Source organism: Psittacula echo (genome assembly GCF_963264785.1).
Source record: "Psittacula echo genome assembly, chromosome: 1".
NCBI classification, from domain to species: Eukaryota; Metazoa; Chordata; class Aves; order Psittaciformes; family Psittacidae; genus Psittacula; species Psittacula echo.
In genome coordinates, this window is record NC_137735.1 from 29,112,136 (window position 1) to 29,139,507 (window position 27,372).

Here is a 27,372-nt window from a genome sequence, read left to right on the forward strand (position 1 = left end):
CTTGGGGAAAAGATTGTTTTCTAGAGGTAGGTTCTCTAGGTTTTGAGTCACATCTGTATTTCAAAAAGTAATGAACAACATCTAGAAGTCCTGATTTGAATAAATGACTAAAAATAAGGATGCCTTTTTGAGGACTTAAATGCTTCCTCAGGATAGTCTCAGTTCTTGCCTTTTGTTAGACTGAAGTAGCACTGGTACTACTGTACATTTTGCTATAGTACTTTTGGCCTTAACTGAAATTTGGTCATATAACACCATGTAAAAGTGAGATGGATTTTGCTATTGAAAGGAGACCATTTCTTTTGTAATTTTTAAATACACTAACTTCCTTCCTTCCATTCCCTTTGTAATATGCCTATTAGTGGACACAGTTTAACTGGTCTGCAACAGTTTCATTTCTTGTACTGGTGTTTTTAATTCCCTCTGTAGGAAGTCTCCGGTCTTGCAGTTCATCTGACTGCTTTAGTAAAGTGATGCCTCCAAGGAAAAAGAGGAGACCTGCAACAGGAGATGATTTATCTGCTAAGAAAAGTAGACATGATGGGTATGTCATCTTACCATGAGCTAAGACTGGAATATCTAAAGTTGAATAGCTGATATGATCATGTTTTTAAATACTAATGGAAATGGTATTCAAATTTGCTTGGTTTCTCAATATGGAACCATAGCCTGTGATTGCACTGTGGGATATCAAGAAGCACATCAAAGTTCAGCTTGCATCTCACCTTTTTCTAGTTGTACAAGAAGCTCATAGGGAACTTCTTGTTGTAGTTTTCCAGCTGTCAAAGTAGAGATACTTGCTTGTTCAAAAACAACTTTGAAGAGATACAGTAGTATCTTTATGTATACATATATAAGATCTGGATTGAGCATTCTCATCTACAGCCTGTTGGAAAAGTTAATGTAGTTATGGTCCTGTCAGTTCTTAACCTGAAGTCCTGCTAGTCATGTTGTGATTAGATGCTTACTGTGTAAGGGAAAGGTGAAGATTGCCCAGGCAAGGTGGTAGCCAGTTGGAGTGGTGACTAAGGCAGCGCTGCTCAGCTTTCCTCTGGGCAGCAGGAGCGCAAGTGGGTTGTAACTATGTGTGCAAGAAGTGTATTCTTTTGGTGTAGCAGTTGCACAGCTGAGAGTTTTTGAAGTGTTGGATTTTCAGTATGTGTATGTTCAGTCAGCCTCAGTCATTCAAAATGGAGCACATCGAATGTGCTTTTTGTGTGCAAGATAGTTACTGTTTACGTGCACTGAATTCAAAACTTGTGGGAGAACAGGACTCTACACTCCTGCATGATAGGTGCAGGACTGTCATGATGTTGAAAAGTGAGGTATACAGCAGAAAGTTTGTTTGCCACTGTGTCTTGTCAGTAGAATTTGAGCTCTATTACATTCATGTATTACTGGTGACTCGGAAAACACGTGCTTCCATAACAAGTAATTCAGGAAGGTAGAAAGATGCAGTTCTAACTGTCAGCCTGAAATCAGGCTGGATGCTTTACTTTTTATTCTCTAGCATAAGTAAGAAAAATGCTAGTAGCCAAATTGAGCCTCTGGTTATGCCTCTATAACTCCATTGTGTTTAATAAGGTTGCACAACTGTAGCTGCAGTGGAATTTATTAAATGATCTGTTGATGGAGAAAAAGAGATTTCAACTCCCCCTTTCATTGCTTTGTGTATGTAACACTAGCAAGAACAAAAAAGCAGCACAACATCTTAATATATTTTGTCGTTTTTCAGAAATAATAATATACAAAAGCTAAATAGTTGATAGAGAACATTACAGCTTATTCAAATGTATGCATGCAATATGGAAGTGAAACAAGGACAGAATGTTTCTAGAATCTTAAGTAGAGAGGCTCACAAAATTTAACTCTATCTCCCTTTGCCAAGACACTGGTAAAACAAAACAGCCCAAAAGCCCTAGGAGAGTAAGGTTGTCTGTAAGACATACTGATTTGTGTAATTCAAATAAGAAAATGATAAGAAACTGATTTCTTACTCTATAAGTAGTATATATAAAATTTTTAAGAGTTTTTTGAAAGCATAATTTGAAGGATTTTATATATATATTTTTATATATATCTGCTTTTCAGCTTATAAGTAACGGCTGTAGTCTTCGTTCTACTGCCACTTAAGGCTTTATTAAAAGGAAGACCTTAGCCTGCTTTTACAAGTGGAGGTGAAACCAGACCTGCCTGTCATGGGCTGCAGGGGGAATATCCTTGTCTGATGTAGTTCCAATTTTTATCTGTCTTCCTTCTTAACTTCTAAAGGTTTGCAGGCTTTCTCTGCTTCCCAGTGTGTAAGTTTCTTTTCTTTTGGTCTTCAAGAAGACTGTTCTTATTTCAACATGACTGGCAATATGAAGTCATTTGTTGAACATTCAGCTCAGTTTTGGATCTCTATTTTCTTTCAAGGAAGGAAGGGTTTCTCCAGATTTGGCTTATGCCCCTGTAACCTTCTGTGAACAAGTTAGACAAAGAGCAAGCTGTCTCCTACTGCCATGCATGTTTGTCAGGTGGAGCTTATGCTTGTCACGTTTGGTCTTTGGAGGTCAGACATCTCAGTTTGTGAAGCTGAAATACATCTGAAATCAGGAATCTACAGCAGTGTGCTGTGGCAAACCTAATTATTTGCAAAGCCGTTTCCTTTTATGCTGTATGTAAAGAGTGCTGTGTGTAATAAACCCAGTATGGTTAGTGCAATGCCAGTTTATGGAATAAGGGGTTCTAGGCCCAGTTCTTTACTATCCCTTCTGTTTTAGAGACAGAATTCTAGAAGCTAGTAACTGGTAACTCAGGGTAAGCATTTAAGGGACATTAGCCTGTGGATTCCATATTAAGCAAAAAGGTAGTCAGAGTTCTGTTCTTGAATGTCTACTTCCAATGGAAAAAATACATGTTCTCTGCAGCAGAGATTGTATTTCCTAACAGATAATTTGTCACTTCAAATGCTTATGCAATGACATAAGTTTTGTATGTTTCTCAGTTATAATGTCAAACTTACCAGAGCAACATTAACAAATAAATTCCGTAATTGCAAGTCTCCTGTTTATTTTCAGTGGGAAAGTGTTAGGTAATAGTTTTAAGATTATCAAAGGGGTGTTATCCTTAGCAGTGTTATCGCAGCTGTGACCAGATGTTGATAATTCCTCCTGGTTTGCCTATACAAAGGAAATGAATTTGTCTTTTAAATCCTTTCTTGGGTAGTTTTGTTGTGTGATGTCTTCAGTCTTCACTACTTGGGGTGTGTTCAACTATTACAGGAGTAATTTTGAGATATATATTCTTTCCAGAAAGTTTATTTCAGCAGGCCTCTTTGCTGAAAGAGAGGGTGATTTCTAAAGTCTCTTAAACTCATAAACACATCTAATACCAGAGAGCTTGTAATAGCTTTCACACTCAGTTCTAGGCTGTTAGGGTTACAGCCTTACCTTGGAAAGATTAGTGGAATAGTGACACTGGCTTTTGAGGAAAAACATAGGAATAAATCTAGTTTTTAGTGAAGTTATTTGGAAATGCTGATCTCGTGCATAGACTGATTAGGGAAAACAAAGATTCCAAACGTGTTCTTTAGCATCCCACTCTTACATAATGAGAGCTTGAAGTTGTTTAATTAATGTTCATAAAGTCAGCTTGAACCATGAATGCAGTGTTTCAGTGGGAGGAAGTTTTTATACCAGATGATGTATAGTGAAAAGAACTTGGTATATTCTTTTCTGGATCGCAGTAAAATTTATTCTACCTTAAAGAATAGCTATTGGAGGTAAATAGTTTAGCACACATTAACCAGAACATAATGACTTGAAGACTTAGTTTGTATTTTCCTCCCAGTATCACAGTCTTGACTTTATTCTACTTAAAATACGGCATAGGGTATTCTCAAATTTGAGTTAAGTATACATTTCTGAATATTCACTCTGTTAATGTCTTAGGAAAGGTAAAGCAAGTTTCATGTACTGGTACTTACTCAGTAAGAATATAGTCCTCACTGCGTGATTATCTAATGCTGTTTATCTATAGCCAAGTACTTACTTTTTCCTTAGGGAAAGCTGAGCTGTATAATGTAATGTCTTCTTTCTGATAGTCTCATTTAAAAAATAATTCTACTCCTTATTCCAGAATCATGCTGAGGGCAGAAATTTTACAGTATGGATGTCTGGACCTTAGAAGGATGAAAACTAGGAATATTTTTCTGCTGCCCTAAAAGATATGTTTTCAAACAATTAGATCTAGAGCCTAATATATCCCAGATGTGTGTATGGACCACCTAAAGTCTATTAATGTGAAAAATAAATTTTCTTTATTGAGTAATAAGCTCTATACCCTGTAGTGGAAAAACGTAAGTTTTCAAAACACAGTCAACATGCTTATTAGCATAAGAAAGTAAAATGGGAGAGTACTAACCTTGGAAGTTTTCAAAACCTTCAGTGGTGAGAGGTTTTTTAGTTCTGTTGTTATTAACTAACAGTGCAGTCCTGTACCTTTTTAGTGAACTTCACTTAATACTTTGGAAGACACTTAAACTGGTCATGTGACTTAGCGTGTATACTCTTACATGTAAAGCTCCTTAACTAAGCCTGATGAAGTTCCAAACATTATTTTTAAACTTTAGAGATTATTGCAAGTCTTAAAATAGGGAGAAATAAGACGTATTCATTCATAAAACTTACCAGTCAAGTAAATTTGTGCTGAGGGTTGCTTTAGGCAGTCTTTGTCATGCCTTCCAAATCATAAAACATCTCTTCCTCATTCCCCTTGTTTCTACTACAGTATTTATGAAACTATTGCTAAAATCATAATTGTGAATGAACAGGTAAGGCTTTATAATAATATTTTCATTGTGCTGCACTGATGAAAATTCTCAGCCAAAATTTTAAGTGGGCATCTTCGTCAATCAAAAGTTTGCATCTTTCAAAATATAAATAATCTGAAAGCAATTAGTTACTCAGTTTGGAGCTTGGATGAAATGAGGGAAAGTTTTTGAATAAGTTCTGGTTGAATAGAAACAAAGCTACTGTTGGTAAACTTATTTAACATTTTCATTCAGTAAATGCTGACCATCTGATGCAACCAGGCTGCAAATCTTGATGAGGGGTTAACTTTTGATCTGCCTTTATGAACTGTTACCTTTTTGTTTAGGTTTTTTTTTCTTTTCCCTCTCAAATGAGCGATTACCAGCTTCCATATCAAGAGAATGTTTTGTGTGACCTAAACTCAGTGCTTTCACTGATCTCGGTTGGAGTATTCTGGAATCACACAGCCCAGAGTTACTACTGTGGTAGGTGGAGCTCTAATGTCAGTACAGTTGAAGCGTGCTCAGAGCAGGAGCAGAAAACGAAACTTGTGAAGACCTCATTAGATTGAAGAGAATTACCATGACCTTGTTCTTTTGCTGGCAGAGTGACCATGTATGGTGACTTGCCTGGTTAACTCTTAGCTGAATGGAATTTTCATGCTTTTGCTTTCCCACCAGATCAGTTACGGATGGAAGAAGATAATCGGGAAAAGATATGGATAATGAAAGGCCTAGACAATTAGTTTTTTTTAATTAGTTTGGTTACATCTACCTACACCACTTCCAGTTATAAACTGCATTGTCTCATCTTTATTGCATGGACATCAGTTCCTTAGCTCATAAGAACATTTCAAAGGCAAGCTTAAAAATGGATGAGTCAGCTCTTAGGTCATGTTGGAGATGCAGGCATTTCTGAGACAGTAACTTCATTTAAACGTGGTTGAGTAGTCAATACCACTTTTATAAAAAACTTGGGCTGGTTAATTTCACATTGCTTTTTCCCAGCCCTGTCCCACGTTCTTTCCTTTCTAGCAGGTAAAATAGCTGTTAAGAGAAAAAGCTAAATGCTCCTTAAGGGAATATTGGTTATAATATAAAAAAATATTTTGTGAAGTCTGCAGTTACTGTTGTGATACTGACAGTGTCATACAAAACTAATAAAAACTATTATTTTTCAAGCAAATATTAATCTGAGTAATTTGACCTCCATGTGTGTCTCATCTGAGACAAATACATACTCTTTACCCATAGGTAGCTTTTTTTTTTCCTTTTTTTTTCCTGATGGGGTAGTGTGTCAGGGTTCAGAAGTGGAAGGGTTGTTCTAAACTGAAGTCCTGGAGTTCACTGTTGTACAATAGTGGTAGCAATAGCAGGCACTCTGGGAGAAAGTTCTGCATGCACTTTTCTAGCTCTGATGATGGAGACGGCACCCTTTAGCAAACCTGTTCTAGTGTCAGCATTCTCTGACAGTAGTACAAATTCTGGTACCAAAAGTACCGGGCATACTTGTTGGCCCTTCTTTTATGGAAGGTATTTGTGGGGTTTTTACTCCCCTTCCTTGCCCCTTCTTTTGTCACCCCCTCTCCTCTACACTTGGAGCTAGATGTTCTTTCATTTCTGCTGTTTGGCTGAAACTCTGCAGGTTCCTCTTACAGACCATCAATGGATAAGCAGATAAACTGTAACATGGTCAGCATAATGATTGTGCATCTGTTTGAGGGTACTGGGGCTTGTTCATCTTGAGGAAGCTGTGAACCGCTGAGGACTTGCAGTTTGAAACTCAGATCTGTTCGGTAGATCTTTGGTGCTCCCAAAATACTCAGATATCTACCCTGTGCGTTCTGGCAGTTTGTATTTGTTTAGCAAGAGACGCTGTCCTTAGCACAAAGACAAGGCACATCATCTTGTACTACGTACAGGAAGGTTCCGAAGATAAGAGGAATGAATACTCTAGGATACAAAATGAATGCCAGACGTCTCTGGCAGTTTGTGGTTTTTTCCTCTGCCTATACTGTTCTTGAGACAATCACATCTGTGTTAATGATAGTTCAGAGGACACAGTCTTTGGAATTACCTTTACCCTGTTCTGGCAGGTTGGGCTTGCTGTGATAATTGGACCAAGTTGTTCTAGGCTGTAATGTCAGATACTTGTCTACTCCTTGCTCATCTTGCTTCACCAAGCTCTTCAGGGATTAGGAGTCTCTTGATAATAGAACTAGCTGGTTTGGCTAGACTGGCAAAGAAACTCATTTGGTGTTTGGAGTCATCAGGGAGAGAACAGGTTTCATCTTTTATATGTGAGAGATCACTAATAGTGGGTCTGCACTGGTGTTGCTCATTTCTGTTACATTCCTTTTCAAATGATCCTTGTCTTGCATACTGTGTGATCTGCTGTTAGTTTCTTTATGTTGAGCAAAAGGCATTTGAGATTCATCCAGCCATTTTTGTTGCATGGTTTTATGCTTCTGGCTGTGCACAACGCATGATATGGTGTCATCTGCACTTCTAATTGTTCGGCTAATTAGCTTGTAGCAGAGACTAGGATAGCTCAAAATTACATTTTGTCTGATTTTATTTTTTGAATTTGTGAAGTAATTTCTCTGTTGGCATAGGCTGGAAGTTCTGTGATCAGTTCTGGCTTCTCAAAATCAAACTTGTTGGTCAGTTACTGAGCTTCTTTTGAACAATGATAAGTTTGAGGCCAGAGTGTTTTGCTTGGAGTTACTTGGCTGTATGTTAGTCACATAGACTTCCTAATGAATATTGTTTCCTGCAGTTCCGAAACAATGACCTTAGCCTTAAGCACAATGTTAGTCCTCTGAAAACTCACTATGTGTAGATGCAGTGAATATATAAAAAGGGCGTTGGTTTTTTTTTTTCTGTTGTCATTCACCATTCTTCTTATGCATGCTGCTGTCATTGGTGTCTTGGTTCAGCCTACAGTGTTTAGCTCTGGCACATGTAGATGCAGGAATCCTTTTTCTGATATACCTGGGTGACCTAGAGCTCTGTTAGTAAATTTTTCTTGAAGGTTCCTTCCCAAATCCACTGTTCACATACTGACAGTGAAAGTGCTGATGAGTTCCATGAACAAGCAGGGCAAGGCACTTGCTTATCATCCCTTTGTAAGAACAAAGAGAGTCTTGTGATGAATGTCTGTCTTTGAGAACCACATTAGCTTTGCATGTCCTAGGTCCCAGCAGTGCTCTTAGAGAATTCTTGAATAAATAGAATAGAATAAAGATGTTGGCTAGCTCCTGCTGCAGTCAATTTCCAATTTGGTATTCCAGTTGTGTTTGTCATGTTTGTTTGCTACAAAAAAGGGGATACTGAATAATTACTCTTTTGCCAAAGTGGCAAAATGCTTCCTTTCTTTGTCTCAAGACATTTTTTTTATTTCTCTGAATTCAAATTAGCCTAAAAAATATTGGGTAGGTCTTTCATAATCACAGGTCATTCTGCAAGTATGAGAATGTCAAGTTATCAGATCTTGAACAAAATAAATTGTTCCAACTCTTGACTTCTACCTTCTGGCTTTGTTTACTTACTGGGCAGTGCTGTCAACCTGTTCGTTTGCAACTGCAATAAAGCTTACACAAAGTAGGTAATTCAAAGAGAAAAAACTGTTTAAGCTGTTTTCAAAATGAAAATAAAAAAAAAAAAAAGAAACAAACCCCAACCCCTCTAAAAACCCCCAACAAAACAAAAAGAACCAATCCAAACCAAAAATCAAACCTACAGATGGTGGTTATGTGAATGTGTATGTTTGGGACACGTGTGACTGGCATTTTTCTGCAGTGTTCCAATTAGTTGCAGATCAGTGTGTTCCAGAACAGTGTTAATTTTTCTTTCCATCTTGAAATGTCTGAAAAGCCTCATTTGTATTTGTCTTTCAGTTAGCAATTTATCGTTTTCCTCTGACCAGGATTACTTTGCTGATAGTTAGTTGGTTTAAAAGAACTATGACAATAAATGCAAAGCAGTTCTTTGAGTTACTGTAATGATCTGTATGCTGTTAATGTCTGGCTACAGTTCCTCCTAGCTTATAAGTAGGTGGAGGATAGTGGGATCCAGTGTACTCTAACTTCATAAGTACAGGCATCTTTTACATGTCTTTCTAGAAGAAAATAGTGATGAAATCAACTCCAAATTAATTTACCAGGTTGTTTCCAAGCTCTCCTTGAATCAGTTAGCTGCTGTGTTGTCCTCTCCCAGCAGGACAGTAAGAGGAAGGGCTGCATGCTTGGAACAATCAGAGAGCCATTCTTGTCTACCTCCCCTAATCTAAGCCATTTGTTGCTTGGCTCTTTTGAGCCCGTATGAGCCCAGGCTACTGCAGAGTGGTGGAAATGGATCAGAGAATGCATGTGCAGCAGTGAACAGCTACTTGGACTGCTCAGTCTTTTTTCTCTAATACAAATGATAGTGTCTCGGTTTCAGAAAAGTCTAAACAGGATGGAGTAACTCACCAGCTTTTGCTGTGCCTTCCGGGCTTTAGATGTTGCAGATACTGAAGTCAGGTGATTGGTATTTCAGTGTTGTTTCCTGAATGTAGTTAAAATTCTTCATGCTTCTTGTCAAAGCAGGGCATAACTTTGCCCCTTTGAGGGAAAGGAACACTATGGATCTAGCTTTTCAGATAACTGTTTACCCCATGATGAATGAGGTTCCTTGAGTTACTGTCAATAAGGACCTGTAACATGTTCTCTGTGGTTCTTTTGTCTTACTAACTTACAGGCTTTAGAATAATGTATGTGTGGGTTGTGTCTACTTTGGCCTTTATGCCTTCTAGAGGATTTTTCTTAGGAGGCAAGAAGAGTATGTGTAGTTATCCTTAGTAGATAACTCAAAGTATATGAAGTATGTGTGTTCACTGTGACTTGGAATTACTGTGGGTTTAGACCCCCAGCTAAGTTGCAGCCCATCAGTTGATTGTGGTCACTAACAGTGTGCACAAGTCTTACTTGAACTTATGCAAAACACTTTGGGTTTGAATTTGAACTAGTCTGTATTTGTTGTAAGGAAAGTTCATGTACATGGATAACGATTATGAATCATTTGAAGTGTGACAGACTGAGCAAACATATTATTTAGTGGTTCTTGCTGTGTTAAGCAGTATCCCAAGTGACTGGATATGAGGACAGAATGTTGGGTAAATTGTTCATGAGTTAACACTGCTGCTTATAGTGTCTGGCTAAAATATTGCTTCTAAAAAAGTGATGAATTAATTACTTGTTTCTCTTTTATTTTTGAAGTATGTATAGAAAATATGATTCGTCTAGAATAAAAGCAGAGGAAGAGGTCTTTTCAAGTAAGAGGTGCTTAGAATGGTTCTATGAATACGCAGGTAAGGGTGAAATGCAAATTTCTTCTTACTAACAATTCAATCTACATTGGAATAAAAAAGTTGCATTAACTGATCTTTTCCAAGAATGACTGCAGAGGCTTTTTTATAAAAGTCTTAAAGAAGCTTTTCTTATGTTCTATATAGTGTGAAGTTGAAGGGTTCCAGGGGCAGTTTTGTCTTTGTCTCTATTCTACAAAAAGAATGCGGAAGATGTGTAATTAAAAGTATTTTGGAACATACATACTTTACTATTCAAATCTATAGCTAGATCTGTATCTCTTTCCAAAGTGGTGTTAGCTCTACTTCTTCAAAGGTTCTGTTATCTGCCATGTTAGTGCTGAATAGTACAGAATTATGCTTCACAAATGTGTCTTTTTCTTTTTCTTCTTCTTTTTTTTAATGAAAGGTGGGACAGGTAGAAACATTATTTTTTTTTTTTCCTGCTGAGTGTTGTGAGTATGATTTCAAGCAAAGTAGTGTATAAATTCAAGTATCCCATACTGGTCTTGTCTTTATATAGTTTTATATCACAAGGTATAGGGAAGGTAGACTGAGGTATTTTTTGGCCTTCTGTATGAGAACTTTCTTCAGGCATTATTTCTAGGGTTGTTAATTATGATCTGCAGTCACAAAAGATGATCCTTTAATACTGAAGTTGGTTGTTGTATTCATTTTTTTACATGTGATTTTCTGAAAGGGAGAACAAAGTATGGGAAAACATGATCTCATGACTCTAAAAACCAAAAGGAAATGAAATAGGTGATTGACAAAATAAGGTCATCTTTCAGTGTTATAATGTTGTCTTGGATAACTTTACTCAGAGCTTGTTCTGTTTTATCTGCTTCTTATGCATAATGAAGAGTGACAATTTGAAGTAATAATATCTTTCTTCTAATAAAATGATATAAACTAAATCAAATACTTTGATATCTCACTTGTCTGTGGCAGTCTGTGAGAGGAGATTCAGTCAAATTCAAGCCAAATCTAACCTATTAAATTCTCTGCCTTTCTGACCAGCTTGATTTATTTTTTTACTCTAGCAACAGGGATAACTCATTTTTGTCAAAACTTTCATGGAAAGAAGGGATGAAAGGAAGGCTGTATGTGAAAGAACTTTTGGGTTTCCATTGGATGCATACACCACGATAAAACAGAAAAGCAGAGAGTATGATTCTGTTTACAGTATTGAGTAACATTCTAAAAACTAATTTTCAAAGAATAATCTAGTTTGTGTTCTTGCTTCATAAGTCTTCTCCTTTATATACGCAGAGGATTGACACTGCATTTGTTTGTTTTGAGGTTTTTTCCCTAGTGTGTCTTTACATTGCAGAATGAGCCTTTCTAAAACCTGTTGTTTACCTCGGAGAACTGTGAGAGGATATCATGAGAAAATGGCAAAAGATATAATTAAACCTTGTTATTTTAGAATAGTAGGTCACCTGATAATAAACCAGATCTCTTTCTTGCACATTGCGATCTTTATATTGGATAAAAGTAGGCATTTCAGCCTTTAATGTTTTGGGTTTTGTTTTCCCTGAATGAGTCCTTTTAAACATAATAAAGAACTCTAACAAAATACTCCAGATACTTAAAAATTACTTAAAAAAATTAGATTGCACAATGCAATTCTTAATGCCTATATAATTTTTTCAAGAGTATGATAAAGATTACAAATATCTTGTTTTAACAGCATGTTTTAATAATAGTGCATTTAAACAGCATCTATATTTTTCATCTTTTTTTCCCCCGTTCTAAGTTGGCAAAGAAATAGCTGTAATTCCTGTCTTCTTTCCCCCTGCAGTTACTAAAATCCAGATAATGTGTGGCCATGGCATAGCAATATGAACAAACAGGAGCACAAGACTTTTATTTTAGGCTCTTTTTTGTAGAAAATGCTATATAGATAGTATTTGAGACAATAAGGAAGGAGATTCTGAGAATGATAATGTCTTATATCCTGTATAGCTATGTATCATGTTTTTATGTGATATAATCTTGTGGTAACATCAGAGGTTCAAGCCAAGAAAGGAGTTTCACTAATCACTGTCCACCCATTTAACCATGGTAATATTAGGTGGATGTTCTGCTAGTCCTAAGCGCATTCTTAAAGATCTTATTAATTTACTCTTACAAGATTATCTCAGTAGATGGGTAGAATAAAGGATATTGTCAGGAAATAAAAGTCATTTTATGTTTTCTGTCTCTGTTTCCAAAGGTGAGATAAAGATTTAAGTGTGTCCTGGTCTGATAGTAAGTGTAGAAATGCTTATTGTGTGTCAAAACAAACAAAAAACCCCAAACTGTACAGAAGTTGAGGTTGTACTATGTGATTGCGGTTCTCTTGTGCTGTAAAGGTAGGACAGCTTTAATTTTCAGAGATAAATAAAATGTATTTTGTTTGCAGGCACTGATGATATTGTAGGGCCAGAAGGTATGGAGAAATTTTGTGAAGACATTGGAGTTGAACCAGAAAATGTAAGTTCAAAGTCCATTCAAAAGATGCCTGATCTGTTATGATGCACATGAGATGGTCTTGTATCTCTTATTTTCCATGAAGAATTAAAATAACACCTGGAATTGTTTTGGTGGGGTGTTTTTGTGGGGTTTTTTTGTTTGTTTGGTGGGTTTTGTTTGTTTTTTTTTAAATAAAGAAATACAAACCAGGGAGGTTTATGTGCACATTTGGAAACAAGTTGCCTTTATATTAAACCCCAAACCGTCAACCTGTAAAATCTCAATTAGTCTTTGCTGCCACTTCTTCTTTCACTTTCCCACCATTCCAAAAAAGAAATTTGAGAGTTTTTTTTAAATTAAAGTTAAAAAAAGGCTGCTGGCTGTCTTTTCAGAAATAATGAGAATACACAGGAGATTTAATGTAGCAGCTACAAAACTGTAAAGTAATGTTTTATTTGGGTTTTCTAGGGGAGAAGATTTTGAAAACTGTGAGCAGTATTAGCACTCCCTTTATGCCATTTTAAAGACGAATAAGGGATATCTATAACAACATACATATATATGACAACATACATATAGTATATGTATATGTAAGTAATAAAAAAATAAAATTAAAAATAAAGTAATAAAAAATAAAATTTAGAAATGAATAGTGCCTTTTACAGGCTTTTTCCTAGTGCTTAATCTTTGCTCTTAAAATATATACGCAAGGCCTATCTTTTACAGGGTTCATAAAGTGTCATCTCTAAGTAAAATGAGAATTGTGGCTTTGAGAGATTTACTGGAAATATGTGATTACCTAGTTGTGGAGTTTATTAATATAATAAACCCTTGATATTTATGCAAACATTTGGGTATATAAGTAGGTGTTCTGATTTCGCATTAAAATCCATATAGAGCTGTACTAACAGCTAGTTAATGGCTGAGTTGCAAATTTAAATTATTTGATTATTTTCTTCTTCTAGTCTGCAGCATCAATTGTCCTGAAAGTTTTTCCATGTATTTATCAAAAGTGTTTTTTTGGGTTCCTGAGTAAGATAGTAATCACTTTATCTGAATTCCTTATGGCTTCAGTCTTCCTTGTTAGGTGTGAAAAGGCCTCTGTTCCCTTTTTGGCAAAACTGAAGTATTTAGGTATCAGCCTCTGCTTTGGTGTATGTTAATGTTAGTTCATCTAGCTTTACATAACATCTCCTGGAATTAAACTGCAGGTTCAGACCTGCACAATTAGGTAGGCTTGATGGAATAGCTGGTTTCAGGTGGGATCACTATTAGCTTTAGAATAATTGGATTTAACAGAGCTCATGGATTGCAGCTGATGTTCATCTAGAGGAGAGTGCAGCAAATGTCAAATGTAACGTGTCAGCACATTGGTACTTCTGTAACAGTTCTGGAAAACCATTTCTGTAGCTTTTGCACCTACTCATCTTCCTTGTATCGCTCACTTGTTGGCTGTACATGCTCCCTTAAAGCAGGGTGGCTACTGGTAACTTAGGTGGATGTTCACTGTATCTTTACACTGTAATCTTCTCCTTGGATTATGTACAGGTTTGTCATTTTCAGTTTTTTTAACTGTCAAAATAGTGCAGCAAAGATCTGAACATCCCATTTAGACAAGTAAAGGCTTAGTAGCCTACTAAACCGTTATTTGAATAATATGTGGATGTTTTTGTTAATTCTTTTCAGGTAGTTATGCTTGTACTAGCATGGAAGTTGGATGCACAAAACATGGGCTACTTTACATTACAAGAATGGTTAAAAGGAATGACGTCACTACAGTAAGTGCTTTGGAAAACCTCTTACACTTGTTATAGTAAACCCAGTTCTCATTGAAAACAGGCTTTGATATTTTGACTCATAACACTTAAAGTGGAGAGCTCTGCTGTGGAGTGAAAACCGTACTTTTTTGGTCCCATTTATGGTGATATGGCCACCTAGAGACAACTTGAAACCTGACAGCCACACGTTTAAATACAGTTGGATTAAAATGTCTGCAGGCTAAAGAAAACAGGAATGTCATGAGGTTCAACACTGTTTTTGTCCCCAAAGACATCTGTCTTTGTCACTGGATTGGACCTATCTATTAGATATTGGCATGTTGTTAGAGCATGTGTGGTTCAAAATGCCAAATAATACAAACTCGTTCTGCGATTCTGCGTTGTCATGTGCTTTCTAAGATTTGCTTTCTCTAGCTGAGAGCTTATCTTTGTGGCATAATTAACAAATGCAATTGAATAATCATGTAATTCATAGAGAGTTGGAGAAAGAACTGTGTTTTGACTTACCTTCCAGACCAGAATCACTAAAGCTGTGTGAGAATTTTTATAGTTTCAGCAAAGTATCGTTTCACTGCTGTGCTTTGCTGATTATTTGCCATGTGTAGACAATGTCTTAGTTTAATCCTCTGGAGAGTGAATTTTCCACAAGGCCAAACAATTTTGTATCAGAATACCAGTGTAAGACTTTTCTATTTTACCTGAATCCATTTCACACTATGGGTTTAGTCAAGGCATTTTATGCAGACAAACTCATAAACATGCTTTTGTACAAAGTGATGTATTCTGAACAGATTGATGGCGGTACATGTTAGAGATGCTTTTCTAAACCATCGGACATTTGTATAAGAATTCAGACTCTAAATTCACTTTATGCTTTTTTTATAGATGTGATACTACAGAAAAATTGAGAAATTCTCTGGATTACTTGAGATCTTTATTAAATGAACCTACCAATTTTAAACTTATTTATAGATATGCATTTGACTTTGCACGGGTAAGTAATGAGGAGGACCAGCATCTGAAATTAAAACTTTACTCTCATAAGTAATAATTGGAAGACTGTATACTTCTAAGTATGTTTCTGTTAAGAAACCACTCTATATTGCTTCTAACAAATGGAACTGTTCATGTTCTAAAGAAGTATTATGTAAAATGCTAGAACTGGAAAAGAAAAGTATATAGGATGCTTGATGTTCAGTGGTTTAGTGTTTTGACATGTTTCATTACCTCTCTGCTTCAAGCTATTCTGTAACTTCAAGGAAATAATTTAGGCCCTATTCTGTTGTATATTGGAGCTTTGCCACTTACTTCCACTGGCTTTATAATTACCATGGTTTTTCTTCTTCTTGTTTGAATTCTGTGGGCATAAATGTATGTAAAACAGGAGGGCACTTCAGGCATTTCTGCAGGTGTTAAAAATAACTAACATGGTAAAAGCTGTATGTAACATAACATAAGTACTGGTTCAGAAGACTGTTGGGAGGTCATTAATGGTGTTCTCAGTATTTATTAAACAATATACTGAGATCAGTCTTCCTGCTGTAAAATATGTGTCAATAAAACTGTACCTGGTATTGGAACCCCTAATATACATAGGACTATTCCTACTTTAAGGGAGCAGTAAAATAACTTTAATTTTCTAAATTAACATTTTGACGTGGAATTTGGACATCCATCCTGCTAATGTGATGTAATGTGATGTACAGATGATTTAACATAAACATGATCACAGGCAAAACTGAAGCTAAGGTTTCAGTGCAGGAGAACCAAATGCACCAAGAAAATTTGCAGGAAAAAATAAGTAACATGAGCAAAATAATAAGAAAGAAATTGAACTGATAGCAATTCTGATAGGTAAGTCCGTCATAGGCAACTCAGATTTGCGGTACATCTGTGCTTTCTGCATGTTAGCTTGCAGAGATTCACAGTAGTTAACTTTTAACCAAAGAAGCCTACAGCTGAGTATGTCAAAATGCATGGTATTAGTTTGTATGAGAGATAAAAAAAAAAGCTTTATCAACATCTAAATTACTCATTTGCTGTGTGAAGATTGGTTCTGCCAGTTTTGGTCAACATAAAATGCAAAGGCAAGAAATAACAGTTTCAAGGAAGATCCTGATGGAATATTTTGAACAGGTAGCGAATCTGAATCAGCTAATGGTCTGTCAAAAGCAAGTACAGAAACTTAAGAAGACGATAGTGGGTGAAATTTATTCAAGAGATACCAAATAGGTGTCTTGAAAAAGAATTTAAACATTGTGACACAGATGCTGTGACATCATTTGTGGCCAAAAAAACCCCAGGTTGTAGAACTGCAAGTCAAAGGTATATCAACAGGGGAATTGGCAAAACAATATTGGATTAGTAGAATTATCGAACTTTTAATACTGTGGAGCCAGTGGAAGTCTAAAGGAGAGAGGCATCCAGTAATAATAGAGATGAAGGCTGACAAAGGTTGATATATTTATATAGATGTGGCAGATAAATCTGCTCATAATTTTTATCAGAATAATTGAAGTAGGTGGTAGCAAAAAGCTGATGGAAGCATTTTTGGGTTTTGATTCAGAAGATTGTGTAATTTCTATCCTAAGAATAATAATTGCAGGTAAATGCTCTATGGCAAAAAGCTCTTGTATAAACTTGTGAAGTTTTGAGAGAGAATTTCTGAAAGCATCTGTTGTGATTTGGTATTTAGAGTTAGTTTGTCAATAAAAATAAATATCGTCAAGGTTTTGTGCGGCATGAATGATTTAAGTCAGCAGGGATTTGACGAAACAATTTAAAATGCCATATGTTGGTATTAAGTACAAACACACTCCTCGCTCCCTGTTTGCTATTGTCATTGCCGAGTTTGAGAACATACAAATGCATGTATTTCATGGCTTAAACAGCTCTTTTACCTGAAATGTGGGGGGAAAAAATCTCAGGCTGTCTATCATCAATGTAAAACAAATACTAACATTTATCACAGTTTGTCAATGTATTATTTCCCACTGTATCCAAGAAAGTTAATGTAAGTATCTGGAATGTATGTTAAAAGTGCAATTGGAGCATCTGTCACAGCAGATGCGCCATTAGGCAGTTGGAGGTGGGTACAAAGGGCTTATCTGAATCATCTGTTCTGAACAGTATTCAGAGAGAGAGAATGTAGAAACTTTACAATGTAAGGCATGTAAAACCAGCCAAAGTACAAGGAACAGAGCCTGATTTCATTAACACTTAAGTGTGTGGGAAGAATTCAGAGTATAAACAGTATGGAAAGTAAAATGTATTCTTACAGCAGTATCATTTCTGCCTAAAGGTGTTTGTGACAGGTGTAAATGGGCTTTGGAAAGAGGATTAGTTTTTAGAACTATTTGATATTGGAAATAAGTGAAAGACTTGTATCATATTAATACAAAATGCCTTTGCTGGTGTGTTTTTTAGTTTTATTACCAATTGAAAAGCTTTGTCCATCCTGGAATTTACTGTTTTCCTCTAGATCAGAATGAGTGAAGTCCTTTTTGGTTTACATTTGGTCACTAAACCCAGCTTCTGATGTTTTCAGAGCTGCTGGACTCCTCACTTTTCTTCCTAAACAAACCCACATAAAATTTGGTCTACAAAATTTTAAAGTTTATTTTATATGAAATGGGTTTCAGGAAGAGAAGATAACCTTGTGGCTAAGGCATTTGGCTGTTCTTCAGGACCTGGGATCTCACTTTACCACATCTTTCATACAGAAGGCAGTTCTGCCTGTTTCACAGTATCACAGTATGCTAGAGATTGGAAGGGACCTCAAAAGATCATCTAGTCCAATCCCCCTGCCGGAGCAGGAACACCTAGATGAGGTTACACAGGAATGTGTCCAGGCGGGTTTTGAATGTCTCCAGAGAAGGAGACTCCACAACCCCCTTGGGCAGCCTGTTCCAGTGTTCTGTCACCCTCACTGAGAAGAAGTTTCTTCTCAAGTTTAAGTGGAACCTCTTGTGTTCCAGTTTGTACCCATTACCCCTTGTCCTATCATTGTTTGCCACTGAGAAGAGCCTGGCTCCATCCTCGTGACACTCCCCCTTTATATATTTATATACACTAATAAGGTCACCCCTCAGTCTCCTCTTCTCCAAACTATAGAGACCCAGCTCCCTCAGCCTTTCCTCATAAGGGAGATGCTCCGCTCCCTTAATCATCTTAGTTGCCCTGCGCTGGACTCTCTCCAGCAGGTCCCTGTCCTTCTTGAGCTGAGGGGCCCAGAACTGGACACAATATTCCAGATGCGGTCTCACCAGGGCAGAGTAGAGGGGAAGGAGGACCTCTCTCGACCTACTGACCACCCCCCTTCTAATACACCCCAGGATGCCCTTGGCCTTCTTGGCCACAAGGGCACAGTGTTGGCTCATGGTCATCCTGCTGTCCACTAGGACCCCCAGGTCCCTCTCCCCTACACTACTCTCTAACAGGTCGTTCCCCAACCTATATTGGAACCTGGGGTTGTTCCTGCCCAGATGCAGGACTCTGCACTTTCCCTTGTTATATTTCATCAAGTTACTCCCTGCCCAACTCTCCAGCCTATCCAGGTCCCGCTGGATGGCAGCACAGCCTTCTGGCGTGTCAGCCACTCCTCCCAGCTTAGTGTCATCAGCAAACTTGCTGACAGTACACTCAATTCCCTCATCTAAATCATTGATGAATATATTAAATAATACTGGTCCCAGTACTGACCCTTGAGGCACTCCACTAGATACTGGCCTCCAACTAGACTCTGCCCCATAGACTACAACTCTCTGGCTTCTCTCCTTCAGCCAGTTCACAGTCCACCTGATCATCCAGACCACACTTCCTCAGTTTAGCTATGAGGATGCTGTGGGAGACTGTATCAAATGCTTTGCTGAAGTCAAGGTAGACCACATCCACCGCTCTGTTTTGAGATTGTTTTCAATAAAGATGTGTCTTCTGTAATATATACAGTTGCACTTGCAGAGGTGAGGCAAAGGGTTCAGTTCCCTCTGTCTTGGGCAGCTGTCTCGCACTGCTCTGAGGCAATCCCTGTATTCTGGATATCCCTATATCCATGTTTTTTCTTAATTTAGACTTTGGTGTCTCCAGTCATGAATGCATACAGAGAGATGAAGGTGTATAGTAGCTAATGTGGAACTTTATTTTTTTCGTGATTTCATTAACTTCTGAATTTGTAGCTTAATGCTATAAGCAAGGCATAAAAGGGTGAGATTTTACATCCCATCTCACACCACAATTTATTTAATTTCAAGACAACAAATGTCGATGGACAAACTACTTAAAATAACACAATCAAATTTTACACCTCCACACATTACTTTTGAGATGTGTAGAAGTTGTGTTATCAGATATATTAACTTTCCCACTGATGAGATGTAACAAATCTGTTGGGTACAGGTGATAATTTTTTAACTTAGCAGAAACAAAAAATTCACCCCCTAAGCCTAATACACTACTACTGTGTTGAACTAAAATTGGGTCTCCATGTGCTAGTGTGTTTTGTTCCCTTTGCTCATTCGATATTTAATTTAATCTGAATTTCATGTAATCAGTAGAATAACAGAACAAAGAACCTCCTTGGCTCACTCTTGCATGGTCTCTGTTACTTGATAGCTACTTAACTATTTGCTGGCAGTTTATGTAGCTGTAATAATTCTGCAGGAAATATGTGCATTGATACTTTTCTAAGAGACATGGATATGCAGAGACACGTGCAACATGGGTATGGCTCTAATGGCCATTGCTTTCTGACAATGTCTGAAGTTACAAACAGGAGTGTATGCCTCATCGGCAATAGTGGTGACAGGTTTTTTGGGAAAGCCTGTATCAAGTAGCATGTCTGAATAGCAAGCCTTAGCTACGGGCAAGGAAATTTTACTAGGAAGTTGTGTTTTCTGAAAAAGCTCTGCCAGATACTGCTATTTATTATTCATTTGTTAATTTATTTCATACATGCGTGCAGGAAGTGAGAAATCCTGAAATTATGTTATTTTCTGGTTTTTGACCTTTTCCTTTTTATGCAGGAAAAGGACCAGCGCAGCCTAGATATCAATACTGCCAAGTGTATGTTGGGCCTTCTTTTAGGAAAAACGTGGTCCCTTTTTCCAGTATTTCACCAGTTTCTAGAGGTACGAAGTTTGGAATAGAATTACTTTTTTTTTTTTTTTTTGATCTGTATTCTCTGATACTTTAACTAGAGATAGAATGGACAGCTAAGTTTTTTTTTAGTTGTTTTGATTTAGAATATACTAACCCCCAAAGCAGCACTTGTAACTGGTCATTTTCCTTTCTTCCTTTTCCCCAAATCCATATGCTGTTAAGGTTTATTTAATGCAGGACAAAGTATAGAATGTCTTTGATTTGCTTTTGGACTTTCATTTTATTGCTGTATGTTTGTCCACTAAAAGATGTCTTAATCAAAAACGTGAATTATTCAACACTGGCTTGGCTGGTTAGTGGTTTCTTTAATCCTGTCCAGTTTTAGAAGGCATACAGACTAAAGTAATTCAGCATGAGGTTTAAATTTTCTTTAAGTAAGAGAATGTGATTTTGAGGGAGTTGAAAATGTATTTTAGTAACTTCTGTTTCTTGCCTCAAGCAGCAATCAAAATACAAAGTTATCAATAAGGACCAATGGTGTAATGTTCTTGAATTCAGCAGAACAATTAACCTTGACCTCAGTAACTATGATGAAGATGGAGCCTGTAAGTACTACCATATGTTGGTATTCTAAAATAGTTTCTTTCTCTGAGCTTAATGATTCAGTGTCCTTTTACAAAATTTTGTAAAATACAGTTATTTGATCTCTCTACAGGGCCAGTGTTGTTGGATGAGTTTGTGGAGTGGTATAAAGGAAAACAGATGACATAGGAGTTTAACTATGCACAGCCACTCAAGAGTCACTGTTACCACAGTTATGTCAACCATTAGCCATAAACTGCTATTTGTATCAAAGTGCATGCTGCTTTTCTTGCACTGCATCCCTTTTGCAGGGGACTTTCGATGTTTGCTATTTAACAAGCTAGCTATGATTGCTGTGTAGCATTGTTCTCTTTGAAGGCTGCTTTGCATTTTGTATTTACACTACAAATTGGTGAACTTGCCAGCGTCTTCACTGTGATTATGTGTATATTGCTGTCTAAATTTTGTATATGTGTATAAAAAACCCCTTCAGCTAGGGATTATTTCTGCAGAAATGTATTGTAAAAATAATTTTGTGGCATATTTCTAGTCATCACTTACATGTTTGTTGAAACTTTAGTTGTTTTGTTTTTCTTTTGGTCTCAAATGTAGCATTTCAGAAAACGAACAGACTGCTTGGACAGAGTTATGTGAAGAACTGTTGTCAATTTTAATGTTACTATTTGAGATGCCAGTTTCTGGGAGGGGAAGACATGCTGTGACTTTCTTCACCAGGATTCACCAAACCTGACCTATTGCTTAATAGGAATGAAACATTGATGTCTTAAAATTCTCTATATACACATATAAATATTAAACCACTGTAATAGTTGTACATGCCACAAATTATTTCCATTTGAAGAAAAAAGTACTGACTTTTTAATGTTAAGACTGCAGTAGTCATTACAGGTACCAATGAACAAATTAAAGTACCTTTTAAAAATGGGTTTTAGACTTTTGTAAGTTGCCTTTGACATACTCCTCTTAATTTTTGGTATACCAAGAGTGTTTGGTCTAAGTTGTGATCTAGTGAAACTGGAAGTTTTAGGTAAAATTATTGGTTTGGGGAATAAAGTCTGCTCAGCCCTAGCACATAGATAATATAGATTTGGGGGTTGTTTTTTGTTTTGGGTGTTTTTTGTTTGCTTGGATGGGTTTTTGTTTGTAGTCTTTGCCAAGGTCTCTAACTTTGTGTTTCTAGGTAATTGGAAATATGATACCGAATAGTCAAAACATTACCTTTTCTTTCATGCTGGGGATTGGATTTCCCAGAATGTCTGTTGCAGGCAATGGGCATGTTAAACACCAGCATTAAATGGCAGTGCTTTTTAGTAGGGACCACTTCCTATTTCACTCCTTCTTTATCTGTATAGGGCAGTTCTAGTGATTAATTTGGGGAAAATGAGTGAATGGAATTATGTTTAATTTCCATAATTTTGTCACATTGTCTTTGCCTTATTCTTCTTTAAGTAATGTGTTGGTTTTCATAAGTAGGTCCTCAAAGTATCCGGTGCTATTAAACTTTGATCCCTTAAGATTTATTAAAATGTTCCGTATTGAGTCACGGAGCATTTAACAAGAAAGGGCCACTGTATGTTTTGGAATGAAGAATAACATTACTTTTCTGTAGAAATATTTTACAAGGTATTGGCAGTTTTGATATTGCTCTATAATGCAATCTGGGGGAGAGGGAAAATGTTTTATGTTGAATGTGAAATTTTCAGCTATATTGAAGGTCCTGTTCTGCCATCACTGAAGTCAGGAACAACTGTCCTTAACTTGACTACTTTCAAGATTAAGCCTAGTTCAGCAAAAGCTAAATGTGGTGCTTAAACATTAGTTTGCTACCCTGGACCAGGAGGTTGTAATTGTGGTGCTACAGGTGGTCAGTTGTGTTCAAATCTGTTTGCTGTTGTTGATTTTTGTTTGTCAAACTCAGCTGCCAAAGACAAAAGTTGTTTGTGTGTGTTTGTGTATATTTGTATATACATAAATAGACAATATATGTGCATATACAAACCCCTAGAATTTCATGATGCTGAGAAGAAGATACTACCTTTCCCTGTGAAATAGTCATGTTTGGATTTTTATGACACTAAATAGTGCTGTTTGAAGTTAATATTATTAAAACATACATAGTCATTGCTTTCTTATGTACTAATATGCATAACCTTAATTCCATGTTTAATGCCAGTTTGCACAAGAAATTAATTCAGTGGAGTGTGGTATTTAATGTTTACAATATGCCTCTTACTAAAAACCACAAGTTTTATTAAGACTTCTGATGTAAATATATATATTACCATAGTAGAACGTTAAGGAAATAATCAGTGGAGCTGCTGATTTAGTTCTGAAAAGAATGAACTTAGAAGCAATATAACTTTTAACATTAGGCTAGATTGTGATTGCTAAGATTTTAAGTGAAATACTGTAATTGTTCCTAAGTGTTAAGCTAGTTACTGACTCTAGAAAACAGTTTAGCACAAATTGGCATGAATCCTGCAACAAGTACAAGATGTGCATAAAAGGTTTTGTATGTCACACATAATTTGGCTTCCATTAATGGAAGCAAGAGCCAAAGACACTTCTAATCTATTACTGTTCTAACTTTCATCTAAGAGGGTCAACAGAAATCTGTTCAGCTTATTCAGGTGCTCCTTTTCTGAGTTTTGCTAATGTTTAGCAGAATACAAAATGTAAATGAGAGCAAATGAAACAGGAGAGGAAACCTCAGAAAGCACTCATGTTGTGTAAGTTAACAAACTGAGTTTTCTTTGTGTAAAAGTAATCAGGAGTAATGGAAAGGAGGAATGTGTTTGAAAGTGAATCAGGTGCTGCAAATTTATTTCTTCCACTTGCAAGCAGGATGAATCTGTAGTCTTCAGCTGGTTTATAAACATGCATCTTCATAAAATGAGCTGCGGATTCAGTTGCAGCTTGTAGATGGCTTTACTGACATTTATAGGGAACAAATATACTAAAATGGACCCTTATGGCTTGATAAACTTTCCTGTGCATCCTTCTGTTTTTGCTAGATACACTGATAAGTAGAGAAACCTGACATTGCCAGCTCTTGTATTTTGGAGAAAATCCCTCTCATTTTTAAATACTGTGGAAATATAACTAAGCTACTTGGCTTACCTTGTAGTTAATAAAAGCTTGGTGTCTGCTATTTAGTTTGTCATGCCATGATACAGTTAATACAGGGTTTTGTTTGTTTTTTTTTCCTCTTGAAAGGTAATATGTAGAATATGCCGACTTCTTGGACAAGACAGTCAGAGGTCATTCTGGAAGAAGTGTCAGGGGTCTTGCGCTAATCTTTCTGGTGTGTTATTACTTTCCTTATAGCAGAATCTTGATAATCTTTGTGCAATTCACACTTGGTATTTGGGAGATACAAGTGGAAAGCCAGTTAGTTAGTGGAAGGAAAACAGCATCCACAGACTATAGCAGTGGACACTCTTTAAGTTGATAGATGACAAACATTTGGAGCTCTTTGGACTTGATGGTTTTAAAGGTCTTTTCCAACCTAAATGATTCTATGAGTATTAGTAACTGAAACATTCCACAAATTCAGTTTCATTCTACAGGAAAATAACATTAAGTATTTAAAATATTAAAGAAATTCTGTGTTACTGTTTTTTCTCTCTTCATCCTTTTCAAGGAAAACAAGCTGAAGAGGATGGAATTTATTGGAATCCTTTATGCGCTTGGGTTTTCAGTTCAAGGCTGTCTTTAAGCTACCGTAAATATTTGAGTTACCTTTGTGTAGCCTTTTCTAACGTTAGTAGAGGACTGAAGATTTCTTCCATCTTACCACAAATACATGCATTTTATTTCATCACAAATATGCTCACACAATCAAAGTCAGTTACAGCTCATTGCGACTTGGTTAATATTCCCGAATTATGTTATTGGAGGACAAGAAATGGACCTCAGTTGTGTTAAGGTTTTCCCAGATTTCTGTTGATCCTTGGTCACAAGTCTAACAAATTGTTTAATACTCTTGGAATTCATACACACAGCTTTAAAGGTTAGCTTGTGCCCTGGTATAACTGCCAAGATACCTCTTTCTAGGCCTTATATTCTGTCCTTTCATACTGCTGTAAAAGTGTATAAAATCCACCCACCAACTACGTTGTTGTCTGTAACTGAGACCAAAACTTGGCTTGATTTTTTTTTTTTTTTTTTTTTTTTTGTTTTATTTTTAAAGATTTCCCCCATTCTGTGTGTGTGTGTGTGTGTGTGTGTGTGTGTGTATGTACATGTGTGTTGTCACCAAATAGTACCTACTGACACTGCTGATGCAGGAACAGCAGTTAACCTGTAACTGTGAATGCTTTGTTACTTGGGTATTGCATAAATAAGGTGTGGTAAACTCCTGTGATACACAGCCTGACGGAAATACTGTTAACGCCACCTAACATGAGTTCCTCTGGTTGATTTTTAGGTCTTTTGCTGGTGTTGATGTAAAATGGCATCTCACAAATAAACAGTATTTGTGTTGGTTTCAGCAACTGACTTCAGATTTTTCTGTGGTTCATACTTCAGAAATTTTCATATCTCATGCATCACTTCAGCTGGCAGCCTTTATCATTTAGTAGCAGAGAACTTGTATGTACAATCTTGTCATCCTTATTTCTAATAGTAAGGAATATCATCAGTATTTAAAACTTTGTTGGAGAAAGGCACATTTCAGATGGAGTGTATGGGTGTAAAACAGTATTGTATTACAAAAGCTTTTGACAAAAAGAGTCAATTTGAGCAGGAATGTCTCTTAAGATTTTTCAAGAATTATGATTATTACCCACAACATCTCGCCACAGGCTTTTGGCCCATGGTCCTTGTAAGAAAGCTGTTGATGGTATGGGCTGGATGAATAGGCAGTGAGGCAGACTGAAAAGTGGCTGTATGGCAGGGTCCAGAGGGTGGTGGTCAGCAATGCAAAGTCTAATTGAAGGCCAGTAATTAGCATTGTACCCCAAGGGTCAGTGCTATGTCCAGTCCTGTTCACTTTCATTGATGAGCTGGATGATGGGGCAGAGGGTACCCTCAGCATGTTTGATGGCGGCACCAAACCAGGAGGAGTGGCTGATACACCAGAGGGTTGTGCTGCCATCCAGAGACACCTCAACAGGCTGGAGAAATGGACTGGCAGGAACCTCATGAACTGTGAGAAGTGTGATGACCTGCGCCTGAGGAGGATCAGCCCCATGCACCAGCATATGCTGGGACCCACCCAGCTGGAAACAAGCTTGACAGAAAAGGAGCTGGAGTCCTGTTGGACACAAGTTGAACATGAGGCAGCAATAGAAGGCAAGTGGTATCCTGGTCTGTGTTAGACAAAGAATTGACGGCAGGCTGAGGGAGATGATCCTTCCTGTCTCCTCAGCACTGGTGAAGCCAGACCTGGAGTCCTGTGTCCTCTTCTGGGCTCCCCAGTACCGAAGAAACTCTTGAGTCCAGCAGAGGGCCATGAAGTTGGTGAAGGGACTGGAGCTTCTGTCCCTTCAAAGGAAAGCTGAGAAACCTGGAATTTTGAGCCTTGAGAAGATGTTAGGGGGAGATCTTACTAACATGTATAAATATCTGAAGGGAGGGTATGAAGAAGATGGAGTTATGCTCCTTCCACTAGTGCCCAGGGGCAGAACCAGAGGTCATGGGTGCAAAGTGAAACTCGGGAGACTCCCCCTGAACTTCAGGAAACACTTTGACAGTGAGGGTGGCTGAGCACTGGACAGCAAGGGGCTTGTGGAGTCTCCGTTTTTGGAGATATTCAAAAGCCGCCTGGATATGGCCTGGGCAAGCAGCTGTATATGGCCCTGCTTGAGCAGGGGAGGTGGAATAGATGAGCTCCAGAGGTGCCTTCAAACCAACCCTTCTGTGATTCTGTGATTTCTAAAAGCAAATGCTAAAGAAAATTCCCTTCAGTTACTCAATGCTGGCAGAGAAGACAAGTCTCAGGAGTATTTAAATATAGTGATATTTTGATCAGAGAGTCTCTTCGTGACCTCCTTAAACACCTGTGGTTTCCTTACTTTTTAAAAGACTTTAAATTATTTGACTTGTAATGAGCTGTTGCATTGATCTTTTTAAAGCAGAGGTGGTATTATCTAGACAGAACAGTAGAAAAGCTGCTAGCAATAAGACATGAAAATTACAGCTTATGTCTCCATAATATTCACAAATACAGTTTTTAAAGGAGCCATTAGTTAATTTCACTACTTTGTATTGCTTGCAGAATTACAAATCTGATTTCGCATAGGAAACAAACTTAAAAGGTGGCAGAGAAAAGAAGGAGCACATGTTAGAGACCGTAA

General features: G+C 37.2%; 1 protein-coding gene across 8 annotated transcripts in view; it reads left to right on the forward strand.

Annotated features, from left to right (window-relative positions):
* Nucleotides 1-25,558, forward strand: part of DCUN1D4 (defective in cullin neddylation 1 domain containing 4) — a 43,006-nt gene extending 17,448 nt beyond the window's left edge. For 5 of the 8 annotated variants that reach the window (XM_080639111.1, XM_080639112.1, XM_080639114.1 and 2 more), the window contains 8 exons: nt 430-544; nt 10,051-10,142; nt 12,547-12,617; nt 14,283-14,374; nt 15,260-15,368; nt 20,395-20,499; nt 20,973-21,075; nt 21,186-25,558. In XM_080639111.1, the coding sequence (XP_080495237.1) occupies nt 474-544; nt 10,051-10,142; nt 12,547-12,617; nt 14,283-14,374; nt 15,260-15,368; nt 20,395-20,499; nt 20,973-21,075; nt 21,186-21,241 (699 nt within the window). In that variant the 5' untranslated portion in view covers nt 430-473 and the 3' untranslated portion in view covers nt 21,242-25,558. Of the gene's footprint in view, nt 1-429; nt 545-10,050; nt 10,143-11,231; nt 11,308-12,546; nt 12,618-14,282; nt 14,375-15,259; nt 15,369-20,394; nt 20,500-20,972; nt 21,076-21,185 lie in introns of those variants that run through there. The other 3 variants (XM_080639113.1, XM_080639109.1, XM_080639110.1) reach the window with 3 other exon arrangements.
* The last annotated feature ends 1,814 nt before the right edge of the window (nt 25,559-27,372 follow it).